This window comes from Dromaius novaehollandiae, chromosome 3 (assembly GCF_036370855.1).
Source record: "Dromaius novaehollandiae isolate bDroNov1 chromosome 3, bDroNov1.hap1, whole genome shotgun sequence".
In the NCBI taxonomy this organism is placed as follows: domain Eukaryota; kingdom Metazoa; phylum Chordata; class Aves; order Casuariiformes; family Dromaiidae; genus Dromaius; species Dromaius novaehollandiae.
In genome coordinates this window covers 50093464-50107450 of record NC_088100.1, presented here as the reverse complement: position 1 = coordinate 50107450, position 13987 = coordinate 50093464, and the positions used below count along the sequence as shown (strand labels likewise).

Here is a 13987-nt window from a genome sequence, read left to right as displayed (position 1 = left end):
ATCATTTATATCAAATTTCTGAAGATGGCCAGTGAAAGTTTCTCTTTTACTGGGTACAGAAAATCTATTCTCTGAATTCACTAAAGTTTTGGGCACATGGAACTGCAGAGAGAGGAGACAGTGATGGCTGTGCTCAGAATAAGTAAGAGACTACATGTACATGAAATACAGTAGACTACGCTATGGAGTATCAGGATACAGACAAACTGGGCACTCAAAATTAGCTGTCACTTTTATCGTCATTGTTTGTTTGGGAGTGCTGCTTTAGCTCACAGGCAGGCCGTTCTTAAAACCTGTAGCTGCATCATGGAGGAGCAGCATAGGACAAGCCTGCAAGCAAAGTGAATGTAGTAATTAAGGCCTGGCAGCACCATATCCCAGACAACTACGGTAGAAGAAAAAAAAGATAATAGTTGTCCGTAGCACTGTGATTCTGACACCAGAAAACGTGATTACGCAGATAACGACTCCATCTGCCACCGGCCTGCCATGGGGACTCGGACGCTCCTGCCCTCCGGCGCCTGCAGGCAGCACAGGAAGCCCGCGCGGGGCGGGGCAGCCCCGGCGGGCACAGCAGGGGCACCGGCCCCGCAGACGTGGCCCCCGGGAGGGCGGGTGCCCTGCAGACGTGACCCCCCCCCCCCGGCAGGGCGGGTGCGCCCTGGCCGCAGCCGAACGCCGCCGCCGCCAACCGCCCTCCCACGCCGGCCCGCTCCGTGCGGCTCAACCGCCACAGCCGTCGGGCGCGGAAGGGGGCGGGGGGAGAAGGGAGCGAAAACCCTGCCGCCCTCGCTTTACGGCTCAGCGTGTTTTGCGACGCCTAAGATGGCTGCCCCCAGGGCACAATGAGCCCATTCTGCCTGCCGCTGCCGCCGCCGCGCCGCTCGGGGGGACCGGCACGAGCAGCGCGGCCGCCGCGCCCATCCGCCGCCCGCTGACGGCGGCCGCAGCGAGCGACTGAGCGAGGGGAGGGAGGGAGGCTCGTCCGCAGCCGCGGGGCCGTGAGGATGTGGGGCGCCCTGGCGCGGCGCGGCGGGCGCGGCGGCTGGCGGGGGCTGGCAGCGGGCCGCCCCCCGGCGGCGGCGGCGCCCTGGAGCCAGGTGGTGTCGGAGGCCGAGAAGATCGTGGGCTACCCGACGTCCTTCATGAGCCTGCGGTGCCTGCTGAGCGATGAGCTGAGCAACATCGCCATGCAGGTCCGCAAGCTGGTGGGCACCAAGCACCCGCTGCTCGACACCGCCCGGTAAGCGCCGCGCCCGGCGGCCCTCGCCCCGCGCCCCCCCGTCCCGGTGCCGCTACCTTCGGGCGCCGGGGGAGGGGAGTGAGCTGCCTCGTGTGACCTGCCAGCGCTTCTCCTCACGTACAGGTTACAGCTGCCCCGCTAACAGCTCTTTTTTTCCAACCCTAAGGGCTGTGTTGTGAGGAAACCACTCTGGGGGGTGGGGGAAAGCAGAAAACTGGTGAAACTAATCAAGTCAGAAGCTCAAAGGGCTGCTGCTCTGGAGTGCGCGTTTCTGTAGCAAGAGCTGCAGGAAACACTTCCAGCGCACAGCTGGGGAGTCGCCAGTTGGGTTTTGTATGTTCTTGAGGTTTTTGGGGGTTGGTAAGCAGATAACCCACTCATTTTTAAGGCAAACTGATGGAAGATTTGCATTCCTGCCAAGAAACAGAAGTTGGGATTGTCAGGCAGTGTTTTCCTTGATTGTAAAACAAGAACTGTTTGGCAGCGTTTTTTTTTAACAATAAAATGCCTGAGGCTTAACAAAGTTTTTAAAAAAGTGAAGTTTTCCAAAGGTGTTGGGTTGTTGGTTTTTTTTTTCTTTTTTTGGTAGAACAATGTTTGCTATAACTGAAAATATAACAGGGTTAATAGAACCCAAGTTTAATATGCACAGCATTTTTGAACAGGTGTAAACCATAACCTAACATTTGTTCAAAACAAATGCTCAGCTTTTCTTTTAAAGAATAAAAATTGCAACTGTGTAGTGCTCCTCAGCAACTCTACAATAATGGTGCAATGGTATAAAAATAAGACTTGTTTTTCCAGCTCCGTGTAAATGTGGTAGCCTTGATTTGAACAAAAGGAGTATGAGAGACAAATACAACTTTTAAAAGAAAAGTTCTTTCTGGCGGGAGGGGGGATTTAGGTATTGGATTTTGGTAGGCTTTTCTGGAAGAAACAAGTCAACTTGTTAATAAAAGTGGGAAATAACTGACTTTAGAAAATGCTAGTGGAGGGGGTTTTGTTGAATTGTTTATAAATATAGGCTACAGTGTTATGACAAGCTTAGAAAAATTAAAAAATGTGTTTCTGCCTTTGGATCCATTTTTAAGATTGGTAGATGGAATGCAGTGAACTGGAGCACACAAGTGCAATATATTTAGGTTCTTAAGCTTCCATTACCGTTGTAGAAGTTTCATCACAGAGACCCACAACGTTAGCGTTGGACTTCATTGTTAGTTTTAAACAGTGTGTTAAAGGTATAGGAGTAGCTGGATTATTTGTGAATTAAGTTTGAAAACAGTATTTTGGGAGATGGATGGAGGTTCAGGGATAGAGCTATGACGCTCCTTTTTAAGTGATGTACGTGGGCTGCTTCAGGACTTAATTCTGTAAGCATGTTGCTTGTGGAGCACCAGTAGGGATAGAAAGGTGCACAGGGTCAGCAGGATTGAATGTGCTTATTTGGCCTCACTGGTACTTCCAAAGGCTTTGCTGCAAATGCATTTCTGGTGGCCTTGGCCTTTATATCATATGAAGAGTTCACTTCCTGTTGACAAGTTTCGGTAAACCTATAGCAATGCACAAATTGTACCTGAACATGTTTTATGGTATCATTTTTTAAATGATGTCAATTTTGAATCCGTTATTTCTTAATTTCCTGAAATTTATTGTATGTTTGACTGTAAATGTGATTAATCTTTAGTTGTGGGTCTGAGATCTATGTTCTGAGTTAGCTTAGCTGTTTAGGAAACAGTCTTGATTTTTCAATGCTAGATACATGTTTTAAATCTCTATATTTGCTTATATGCTTATAAACTAACATAGATTTCCTATTGTGTGTTCAGGCAAAGGATGTAAAGCAAGAGTGTCTAAAATATGCCCTTTGGTAATTTTGAAAACATTTTAAGTGATAGGTTGGTCAACTCTAATCTTTCAGATTGTGAGTGTGTTGTGAGTGCACATCTATTAAGTACTCGCTTAGATTTTTCTATTTCAAGGAACATTTGAAAACTCTGTGCTGTAAAATTGGTTAATTGCATGTGTTGCAATTTATTTTTGAGGTTGTTTTTTATAAGTGGTGACAATCAGATTATGACTGCTTGCTGTCATGTCCAATCTGTATCTGTTTTCCTTAGCCTTTTTGACTGGTGGCACTTTATCATCAGTGTTTTCCTTTGTTTCATATCTACTTTCCTGTCTATATACTTTGCTAGCCCTTGAAATCTTCTTTAGACAGTTAAGGGTTTCTTAAAGTAGAGGTTTTTCCAACAGTGTTTATCTGTGCAAAACAGATTCTGAGTTGAGATGGCACAGGACATAATGGCCACCATGTTGAAAGCCTTTAGTGCAATAGGAACGCTGATCTGCATTTTTAACCTTTTGCCAAGTTTTGGGTCACTAGACTGTTTCAGCACATAGCATGTGCTGAGAGCCTTGAAGAAGAAGGCGGCTTAAAGATAAATGTCTGTGTGAGACAGGACGTGTGGAGGAACAGCTGTTGGGGTACACAATTCTCTGATGATTCTTTCCATTTCTTCCTCTCGTTTGGATGTGATGATGGCAGCTCATGTGCCTGCCATGAGTCAGGACTGCATCAGATGTCCTTGCTTGTGGGATGGTGTGCTACCCTAATACCTCCTACCTAGTCTGTGTTTGGCCAGCAGCTTTTAATCTGTGAGCTGTTGTTTTTGCACAGGTCCTGGGTGGGCTGAGGCGGGTAGCTGACCCTTACAGCTAGAGATTTTGGTGTTCTGTAATACATGCAGTAAGGCTGATTTTTTTTTTCTTTTAAGTTAATGTTTTCTCAAGAGTCAGCCATGTGAGGTAAACGTCCTCAGTATAAGCTTCGCCAGAGTTTTTAGAAAGAAGGGGGAAATGTGAGAAAAGGTTAAATCTCACTTTAGAAAGGCTAATGTTTAGTGGTAAACAGATCACTGGAAGCTGGGGTATCTGGATTTTATTCACAGCTGTGCTCTTGGCTCTGTGATCAGGGGCAAGTCACTTAATTTTTCATATTTGCATTTACTTATCTGTAAAAGGAATAATGTAGCATTTCTAGAGGTATTACAGTTAGTTTGTTATAGCCCGCATAGGTCATTGTGATCTTTGAGTAGAAAGTGGTATATAAGCAATAATAAAAAGAATACTTTAAACAAACACTGTCATTAAAATCCTTATCTTTAATGGGTACTCTGGAAACAAATTGTGATTTGACCACTGCTGGATCTGTCTATTTGTAGTCCCCTGAGTTACTGTGTGATTCTTCAGAGTTTCCATTTTTCTTTCTCTGAAATGAAGTGTTTTCAGCACACACTCATAGCAAACATTTACATTTTTTCACTCTAGGCTTTGCTGGACTAAAGGAAATTTCTTCAACAAATGAACATGTAACCTTCTTTTCAATTGGGAAGAAAATAAATCTCCAGTCTTCTCTTTTCCTCACCTTTGTAGGCTGACAAATATCCTTTATAACATAGGGAAGAATTAGTAATTGGCACACCGTCTTTCCAATACATAGTGTGAATAACATTTTCTTGATTATTTAGTGTCCCTTGAGAAAGGTATAGCTTACTGCAGATCATAAACACTAAATGTTATGGCCAATGCATCACTTTTATAATACCACTAAAAATACCAGAACACTTCATATGTGTAAAATTATTATGGGATACCGTTTAGTTCTAGTCATTTTATCATTAGTATATAGGGGGAATTATTGTATTTTCATTCTGTCAGATTTGTTTGTTGGTGATAAATCCTTAAACAGGCAAAGATACAGCTTTCCTGGATTATTACAGAAATAAAAAGCTTCATAGACCAGAGTGTGTTTTTTCTTTCTGTTGCAGCCTGCTGCATGTAGGTCTTTCACCATTTTAAGCACTGCATATGAAGTGGAATGTAGAGTAGCTTGAAGATTGTATACTTTTTGGTTAAAATTTTTTAAACAGTTAAAAGAAAAAAAATAGCAAGGCCAAGTTGTGTCAAAATTAATGGTCTAATCTGAAAGACTTTGTCATCCCAAAGTTTATTTTCAGTAAAAAACAACCCCCCCAACCCATCTGTGTCTAAATTTCTGTACAACGATGTTCTGTAATGTTAAAAACTTTTTTCCGGTCTGTTTGTATGTTTAAGTGTAGATTAGCTCACAAGACAATATAGTCTGTTTACTTAGTAAAAACAGTGAAGTGAGAAGTGATTTATATTTTGAAGTAGTATTGAATTTTTGCATTGTACCCAAGGTAGACATGTAAACAATGTTATGAATACCTTATATATAATTATTGCATTAATTGAGGCTAAAAAACTGTTTAGGCTTTGTAAGAGTATTGTACAGATCTCAGTAAAGGTAACAAAACTGTTTTTACATGTAAAATGTTAAACCTTCCTGCTGGGAGAATATGTGAAATGGAAGGGGGTTGGTTTGACTCTAAACCAAGTGTGAGCAGTTGACTGTAAATCAAGTAAAACTTACAGGAAAAGTAGTAGTGCTGTGAATGCAGCTTTTTCAGAATTTCTTGAAAGTCACTTCTCGGACTTTTCTTGTCTTTATTTCAGACTTCAGGCTTCTCGGGTCTTTGCTTAGCATCTTTATAAAAGTAAGGAAAATATCTACCCTCATTGTTTAATGGAATGTGAGTCTTAAAGTTCGTCCTTTGTTTCATTACTTTTATCTGGTATTGTTCTATTTTTTTGTTGTAATTCTGATTTGCTATACTTCTTGATCTTTTTGCACGTGTTAGAAGATTACTAGGCAGCTCAACTTGTGACGCTGGCAGTGGTCTAGTTGAACTCACAGGGTGAAACCAGCTGTATTCCCAGCTAACTAGGTGCTGCTCTGTCCACTTTCAGCTGTGTGTTCTCACTAAATGTGTCTTCCAATTCTTTTCTTTGCATACAGATCAGATCAGCGTTGAATCACTTGCCCTGGCTGGGTATAAGGATTTAAATAAAGACCAGTTTTTTTAGTGATTCGGAAGCACTTATTCTACTGTTTCAGACTGTGAGTTAAATCTAATACCAGTAGTAGTACTGCTCACTCTTTTAACACTTTTGGAGGGGAGGGGTGGTATTCACAAAGGCTGTGTGCAGTCTGGTGAGATGGATTTCCTTAGCGTGGGGGCTGCTTAAGGTATAGGGAGAGGGGGAGCAGCACTGGCCAGCACAGCATCTGTTCATGAAATTCAGAGTTGCTTCTGGTAAAGTTTCATGCTGGGGTTAAGGGAACTTAAAGCTGTGTTACCACCAAAAGAGGTGTTTCACTCTCCAGGCAGCGACCCCAATGCTTGTGAAACTGCTGCGTCGGTTCAGTCAGGGACTTGATCTGGCTGCAGCCTGGCGCGGCCACTTTGGGATCAGCCTTGTTTTATGCTGGCTAAAAAGTAACATGAAACTGCCACCTTTAACTGCATTTCCATGGCAGCTTAAACTAATCTAGTTTCAGACATCCATGTTGTCGCTTTCTCCCTCCTCCTCTCCACCTAAGGAGTTCATTGAACCGTTATTTGATAGCACTTCAACACATCAAATTGGCAGGAAAATATTTCCCTTTTTTGGTGTGTTAATTTATATGACTTTTGTTTTAAAATAGCTAAGGCTGGTTTTGTTTTTCCTGTTGGAAAGGGTGGCTAACTGAGGATGGGGTGACACCAGAAATTCTGGATTTTTTCATCATCACCTTCTAGCTTGTCTTGTGTCCTGGAGTCATGTGGGTTTGCAAAGAAAACAATACTGTTTTTGGCTTTTTAGGCTTTTTTCCTCCCTAAATTCACGTTGTTTCATAGAGTAGATGGGAAAAAAGATTACATGGTCTCTTTTTACTGAAAGATTATCATTACTTGGGATGTACAAAAGCTAATGGTAAACTAGAAGACAGTTGTAGGGTGAAGGGTAATTTCTGCAAGGGACTAGATATGTAATGTACTTATTTTGTTTAAGTTTATAAATATTACAGTAGAGCCTGATTCAGAGACTAAATTGCACTTGATTAGACTTTTAGTAAAGAGTTTTAGAGTATTGAGCAAGATGGCAATTTCAGGATTTAAAGACGCTTGTTAAGGCAAATGGACACCATGAATTTAAATCAGACTAAAAGTGCATGTTCCATCTATTTTTGCTCCTCAAAGAGAAGTATAAAATGCATCAGTTGTATTGAAGAATACTGCTGTCTGCAAGGTAGTATGTTCTTGTGTAATAAACCTCAGTTGTGCATTATGTTATGATCATGTTGTCTTAATATCTGGAAATACCTGAGATAATTTGCTCTCCTGCTGATGACACTGGATTCCTGACCATTCTGTTTTTCTATCACTTTGAAACAGCTTAGTTTGGTAACAGAAATCTTGTAGCTTGAGACGTAGCGGTCATTTGTGCTCCTGTGTGGCTGGCTGGCTGGCTGAGTGTATGTAGATCTAGGGATTTGTTCCGTCCCTCTGTTGGTGGAATTGCTAAGGCCAATTTAGATTTTGTATTAACAGGATGATGACCTTAATGCTGTCTTTTTTTTTTCTTTTTTTTTAGTAGTAAAAACTGCTGTGAATGACTGAGTAGCTTTTTAGCAGCTTGTTTCAAATGTCAATTTATCATTTTCTGGGCTAGAAAAATGAAGATGTCCGTTTACTTCGCAGTGGCTAATGAGGTAACTTCCCTGAAAATAGCCAGCAGCTGGATCCTGCAAATGACAAGCAAAGTGTCTGGTCAGTTTATAGCTTCTGCCTGTAGCCTTCTCACTAGCAGTAAAACTGATTTTAATCTTTTATGCTTTACTGAATTGCCAAATCTGTAAGTGACCTTGGAGGCATGGAGTCAGTTCCCTGCCGTTGCTGGATCAGAAGTTAAAACAAGTTCGTATTCACTATATTTTATTATTTTGCAAACTGTTGTAACACTTTCTAGAAATATTTTTGTAGTACGAAGATGCCTGTGACGTTAGCTGTGAGGCAACGGTTGTGTAATTTCCTGTGCTTGCTGGTGAGATCTGTTGGACTTCCTGGAAGCCCTGTCCACCAAAGCTAACATGTGGGACTCCTGTGCAGTACGTCTTAATGATTGCAAAAACACACAAAATTTCTTCCTGCTTGTTATGTTTGATACTAATTGCAAAATTACTGAAATACTGGTGGTAGTAACTTGGTTAACTTCAGCCTGGGAAGGCTATTTCCCCAAGCACTATATAGCCCATAGAAGCAGAGGCTCTCTCAGGAGAGCTCTGGTTGAAACACCAGTTAAATTTTCGCTCTGACTCACCTCATCAAGAAGCTTCTCTCTTTCAGGAAAGGCCTGTGTCTCTAAGCTAAACTATTTTTTGTGAATATCTTTCAGTCTGTTTTGATAGACTTGAGTATTAACATCAAAAACCTTCATTATTTTAGGTATCTTATAATGCTAGTACTGCTTGGGGGGCGGGGGGGGGGGGAGTTGTTACCATATTGGCTGTCAAAAAAACAATTCTTAGACACCAAAAAAGCTGTTTCTTAAATATTTTGGCTGAGTAAACTTTCAAAGAGCTTTTGTGGAAAAACTAATCTTGGCTGGTAGAAGATATGGAAGAAATGAAACCATTTTTAGGTTCATATAGAAGGAAGTTTCAGCCCATATATCTGGTTTCTTCTGTGTTTTTCCTCTGTGGCCTTCACTATGCTCTTCAGTTAGCCGTTTAGTATTGTGTTATAGAGTTGAGGGCAAGAGAGATTTAATTTCTGTATGTCACACTCATCCCTTGTACTGTAGTAAGGTAGAATGGGATAAATAGGTATGTGCTGTTTGTTCTTTCTCCCAAATTCCAGTTTTTGTTTCTCTTTCCACATAAGTTTTACCAGTGTGTGTTTTTATTGGTTTTCCTCTAGTAGCAATGTGAAACTCGTATAATTCTTGAGTATGAGCATGCGTGTGTTTCTGCACTTTGGAAGAGCTGTCCTTAGACTCATGTATGCTCATACATGAGGTTAACAGTTCATGTTTTGGGGATATTTGCACAACAATAATATATATATTTTTATTTTAGTAAATCATTAAATTTTTGCCGGGGCTGGTAATGGGAATCTTGTTTGTTGAAGGTAAAGCACATTATCCAGTTATATGTATTTATATATATTAAAAAACCCTGAGACCTTAAGCTAACAAAATCTAATATATCTACAATTGTATTTTGAGCAGGATTGAGTTAACAGTTCAAGTTGTAGTGGCCTTCCTGTTTGCCACATCTAGCGTATGTGAGTGCTTGGTGTGTTCAAGCATTGTGTTTTATCGTAAGAATGCTATTGCTTGCATCTTCTGATACTTGTATTTTGGTTTTGTTTGTAAGGATATGTAGATGATGAAAACATCCCCAAAGGAATAAATAAGTAAGACTGACTCTTAAGTTTGGTACTTTGACTTTCAAAGATTCCCTCCTTATTCTGTGTTGTATTAATAAACCAGAGCTCAGGAAATAAAGGCAATCATCATCATGATCATGAGCTTACTACAAATGTTGAGAGAGGCTGAACTGATGAATAAACAGTTAGTTTTCAGCTGTACCGATACTGTGTTCTTGTGTTGTCATTCACTGATAGTATTTGTGTGGAAGAATTTGTGCAAAGCATGTTTAATTGTATGGTACAATACCCAATTTTGCTGGATATTTTGCCACCATAAGCAAAGTGTGATTGAGTAGCAAGTCTGCAACATGGACGTACAAAAGCTAGGCTGTAAATTAAATTCTCTTACATTTGAATAACTTTTTGGTTTTTTTTCTTTCTATGATTCTCATTTAAATGTTATGTTGAATCCAGGTTTGTGTGCTTGTGGGGAATGTGTGGCTTCAGCATGCAGGGTACTCTTGGTAAGTGAAATGTACTCAGGAGGTGATGATGCTCTTTGGGATATTCTAGTAGAGTTATTTACAAAGAAAACTGATATGCTGTCCTGATGCTGACAATTTCTGATTTTTTTTTAATGGAGAACATGGGTTTCCCTGAATGTCTGCCTTGTGCTGACTTTATCACACAGTAATTCATTTCTTGCAGGTCTGAAGATTTCAACAGAATTTCATGTACAACTCATTCTGATGATATGAAAAATGCTGGGATTTCTTAAGCTTGGGTTTCATGATCATGAACAGATCCAAGTGCCAATCAGTTTTGAAAATACATTATATAAGTAATAGCCAGTTTCTTTGGTTGCAGTTAATATTTTCCTAAAATTAAAAAAAAAAAAAATCTGAGAAATCAGTGTGGACTGACTGTGATCTTGTGAACTCACCTACAGTTTACTTAGTTTTACTTTATGCACACAGTAACTTAACCATCTTTTTGAAATAAAGGTAATTATTTAAATCACATCTGTTCTTTTCTGCTTTCAAACACAATTGATTTGTAACGCATGTGAATATTGAATAACACGTTTAATGTACCAGTGAATGGCTACTATGTCAATGTTTGCTCTGAGCAGGAAAAGAGTACTGAGTAAATGGAAATAGTTTCAAAATAATTCTTTCTGTAACCCAGAAGAGAAAAAGTTACCTTTATATAAAGCAGAAATGAGAGCTGATGTCGCAGAGTAAGCAGAATTCACACTTGGATCATTGAAATTGGTTTTCACCCGGTGAATATTCTTGTTGGCTATGATAACTTCACTTCCTTGTCCTACATGGATAGCGGTAAAAGTGATTTTCCTAGGGTGTTCATTGTTGCTGAGGTCTGTACCTTGTAGCTTGCAATAAGTGTTTTCTCCTATTTGAGATATTCCCTCTCGCCTCTTTTCGTTCACATCACCTGTGTCCCAGCTGACATCCGTCCTTGTTTCGGTGGCACTTCAGTGACAGGAGGCCCTGGTAACAAATACTGGGGGTCATTTTCAGAACTTTATCGAGAGCCGTGTATAACGCTGTATCCTCCACAGTAATTCGTATTTTCATGAATAGATTTATGAGGTTCACAAAGGACAAATATAAGCTAGGGAGTTAGATGTTTCTATACTTAAACTATTGCTTTCTCCAAGAGGTGGCAGACCATTGTCTTAAATAATTAATATCTTTTCTTTACCCCACTTCTGAGTGTCTCAGTTTCCCTAAGGGTAGGCAGACTGTCTACAATGCTTGCCCTAAAGGAACTACTGCTAGAGACAAACCTGACAGACTTTAAAGGAACACCATGAATTTAAAAATCAGGTCTATTTCAAAAATTAAGTTTAAAAGCTGTAACAAATGCTTTGCTGTCCTTGAATTGTCCCTGCCGATTTTTTTGGCATTGACAATTACTTTAGCTTAATTTTTTCTCCCTCCCCTCCTACTGTGTGAAAGATTCATTTAAGGAAAGAAAAACTGATCATATAGGAAAACTAGTGAGACTCATTATACATGAGCTTTTATCAGATACACACTGCAGATTAGCTAGATTTGACTTACAAAGATAGATAGGGCTTAGAAATTTGCCTCAATACCTGACTTGACTGAGAAACTCTGGAATCTGTTCAGGATGCTGGAGGTCCTTCAGGTGAGCTATGGTTTCCTTTTCTTTAATCAAGCATCAGGGGCTCAAGCCTTCGTATTCATCTTTCTCACTTTTTTTGTACTTAAATTACAAGTGGTGATTGTTTCTTTTTTGCTTTCTTGCTCCTGCACTTCCTTTTTTCAGAACAGTAGTAGTTGATTCTTCTCCATGGCTCCTCTTCCATCTTGGAGGGATGGTGGTGGGGAAAAAGACCCAGAGGTAATCCTGTGTTTACTATCTAGTTTCTTTCTATCAAGAAACAATCCAGTCTGTTCTCCATTTTTTGCCTTTGTATCCAGAGAAAGAAGTTGTACCTAGGAACTACAGATTCAGCTTTTTTTCCATAGGTTAAGAAAAACACTGCCAAACAAATGCTGCAGCTTCCCTGCCTAATTCCTTTCAAAAAATACTTCCTTTAAAGGAGGTTTCGTTAAGATCAGGTAGAAATTATTTTCCTTATTTGTTAATTAATCCTTTTTATAAATGTGGTTTGATTGGTTTGATAGCTGTCACTAAATATACTCAAAATCATTCATCTCATAGATTTTGAATTCTTTAAAAGAAGAAATCATCCCTCTAACAACTTTCATTATGCTTGTCTAGGTCTTGACACTCATACTGCAAACTTGATGGAATGACAGCTATCTTTTTCATTAACTGTCTGTTCAGGACACACTGCTAAATAATTGTAATCGAGGGATTTAGTACATCTATGTGCTGTCACTGGTCCCTGTAGTATCTTACGTATTGCACCTTTTTAAAAACAAAAGGCCATATTTCAAACACAAAATAACATAGGTTCAGGTCTGTAACAGGATGTGCTTATGTAGACCCATCTTACAAATGTGTAGTCCTGATTAAGGCAATTTGAGAGTAATGGTCCATAGCAAGAAGCTTTGTGTCTGGTTGTCATCTGAGCGATGAGCTAGCAGCGGAAGCACAGTAATTAGTTGATTTGGTAAGACTGCTCTTAATCAAACTTAGCTTTTAGCAACTTGAACTTTCTGTTAAGTGGAACCTAATACTTGTTAGGTCAAACACACAAGGGAAAACTGTGATCACAAGTGGACAGTCATCTCTCTTGCACATTATAAAAATGATTGTGATAGAGTACATGTTTGTGGCTGCCAATGATTTGTTTGTTTTCTGGAGCTGCATGTGTGCATGGTAAGTTAGCGTTGAGCTCTGAGACTGAATTTGACACAGCTGCCACGTTTTCATAATATAGCCGTAGATTACAAAGTAGAAATTCCCAGGATATACCAGTGCAGGTTGCATGCATGCAATGTCCTATGTTATACAGGAGGAAATTTTTAACCCGTAACCTTCTGAACTTCTTTTGATTTAGTGTGGTTTGCGTATGTGAAAATATACTGTGTATGTATTTTGAAAGCAATTTTGGTAATTTTAATGCTGTATTATGAAGTTCATATCTGGATCATTCTTTTAGATTCGCATTCAGAAGTCTACTTCTATCTGGTATGACATATTTCAGTAATTAATTTACAGAAAAACACATCTTCCCCCAAACTTGTGTTGTATTATAAAGGTAAGCTGAAATCTAAAGGGATGAGAGATTAGTTCATAATTTGTTCTTGGTCGCCAGCTACTGGAGACAGAAGTAGCTAGGGAGGATGTGTACTCCGTGTTTTATCATCGGCAGAAAGATTTTGACACTTTCTGGTTCTTTGTAAGCTTAGATGGGGAGTCAATGACAGGATCTGCAGGAATCACGTTCATTTATATTCATATTTCATCTGGCAGTAGGAGAATAATGCGAAAAGACCATTTTGAGAAATAAGGCTCAGAGGAATCGGGAAACTGCAAGTATAGAGGCCTTTAAGGTAATGGTGGGGGAACCCCTTGTTCCAATATGCATTTATTGAAGGAATGGAACATATTAAAGGAGTTTCTACTATTGGAATTTACAGTATATTTTATATGTCTTTTTGTCCATAATATGAACTTCATAAAACTGAAACAAATAGTCTTTCCAGTAGAAAAGTAGGAAATGAATCCCTGTAATGGCCATAAAATTTGGTTGCTATGACACACATTAAAATAGTCAAATTCCAAAATAATGTTATAAAAAATGACATCAGAGGAAAAAAGGATATTGTGTGCTATGTTGTAGGAACAGAAATATAGACTTGTTTTTTGCTTGTGAATTGCAAGGGATCATATTGCTGCCTGTGGATCTATTTATTTATTTATTTATTAGACAAAGATTATGACTTAACATACCTTCCGGGGAGGAGCAGGAGGAGGAAAATTTTTTTGGCCATCCTTCCTTTTG

At 39.8% G+C, this 13987-nt stretch overlaps 1 protein-coding gene across 5 annotated transcripts in view; it reads left to right on the top strand.

Annotated features, from left to right (window-relative positions):
• Positions 1-782: 782 nt before the first annotated feature.
• The window catches only part of PDSS2 (decaprenyl diphosphate synthase subunit 2), a 125338-nt gene continuing 112133 nt past the window's right edge, over positions 783-13987 (top strand). For all 5 annotated transcript variants that reach the window (XM_026119887.2, XM_026119884.2, XM_026119883.2 and 2 more), the window contains exon 1: positions 783-1243. In XM_026119887.2, coding sequence (XP_025975672.1) covers positions 1008-1243 — 236 coding nt within the window. In that variant the 5' untranslated portion in view covers positions 783-1007. The remainder of the gene's footprint in view (positions 1244-13987) is intronic.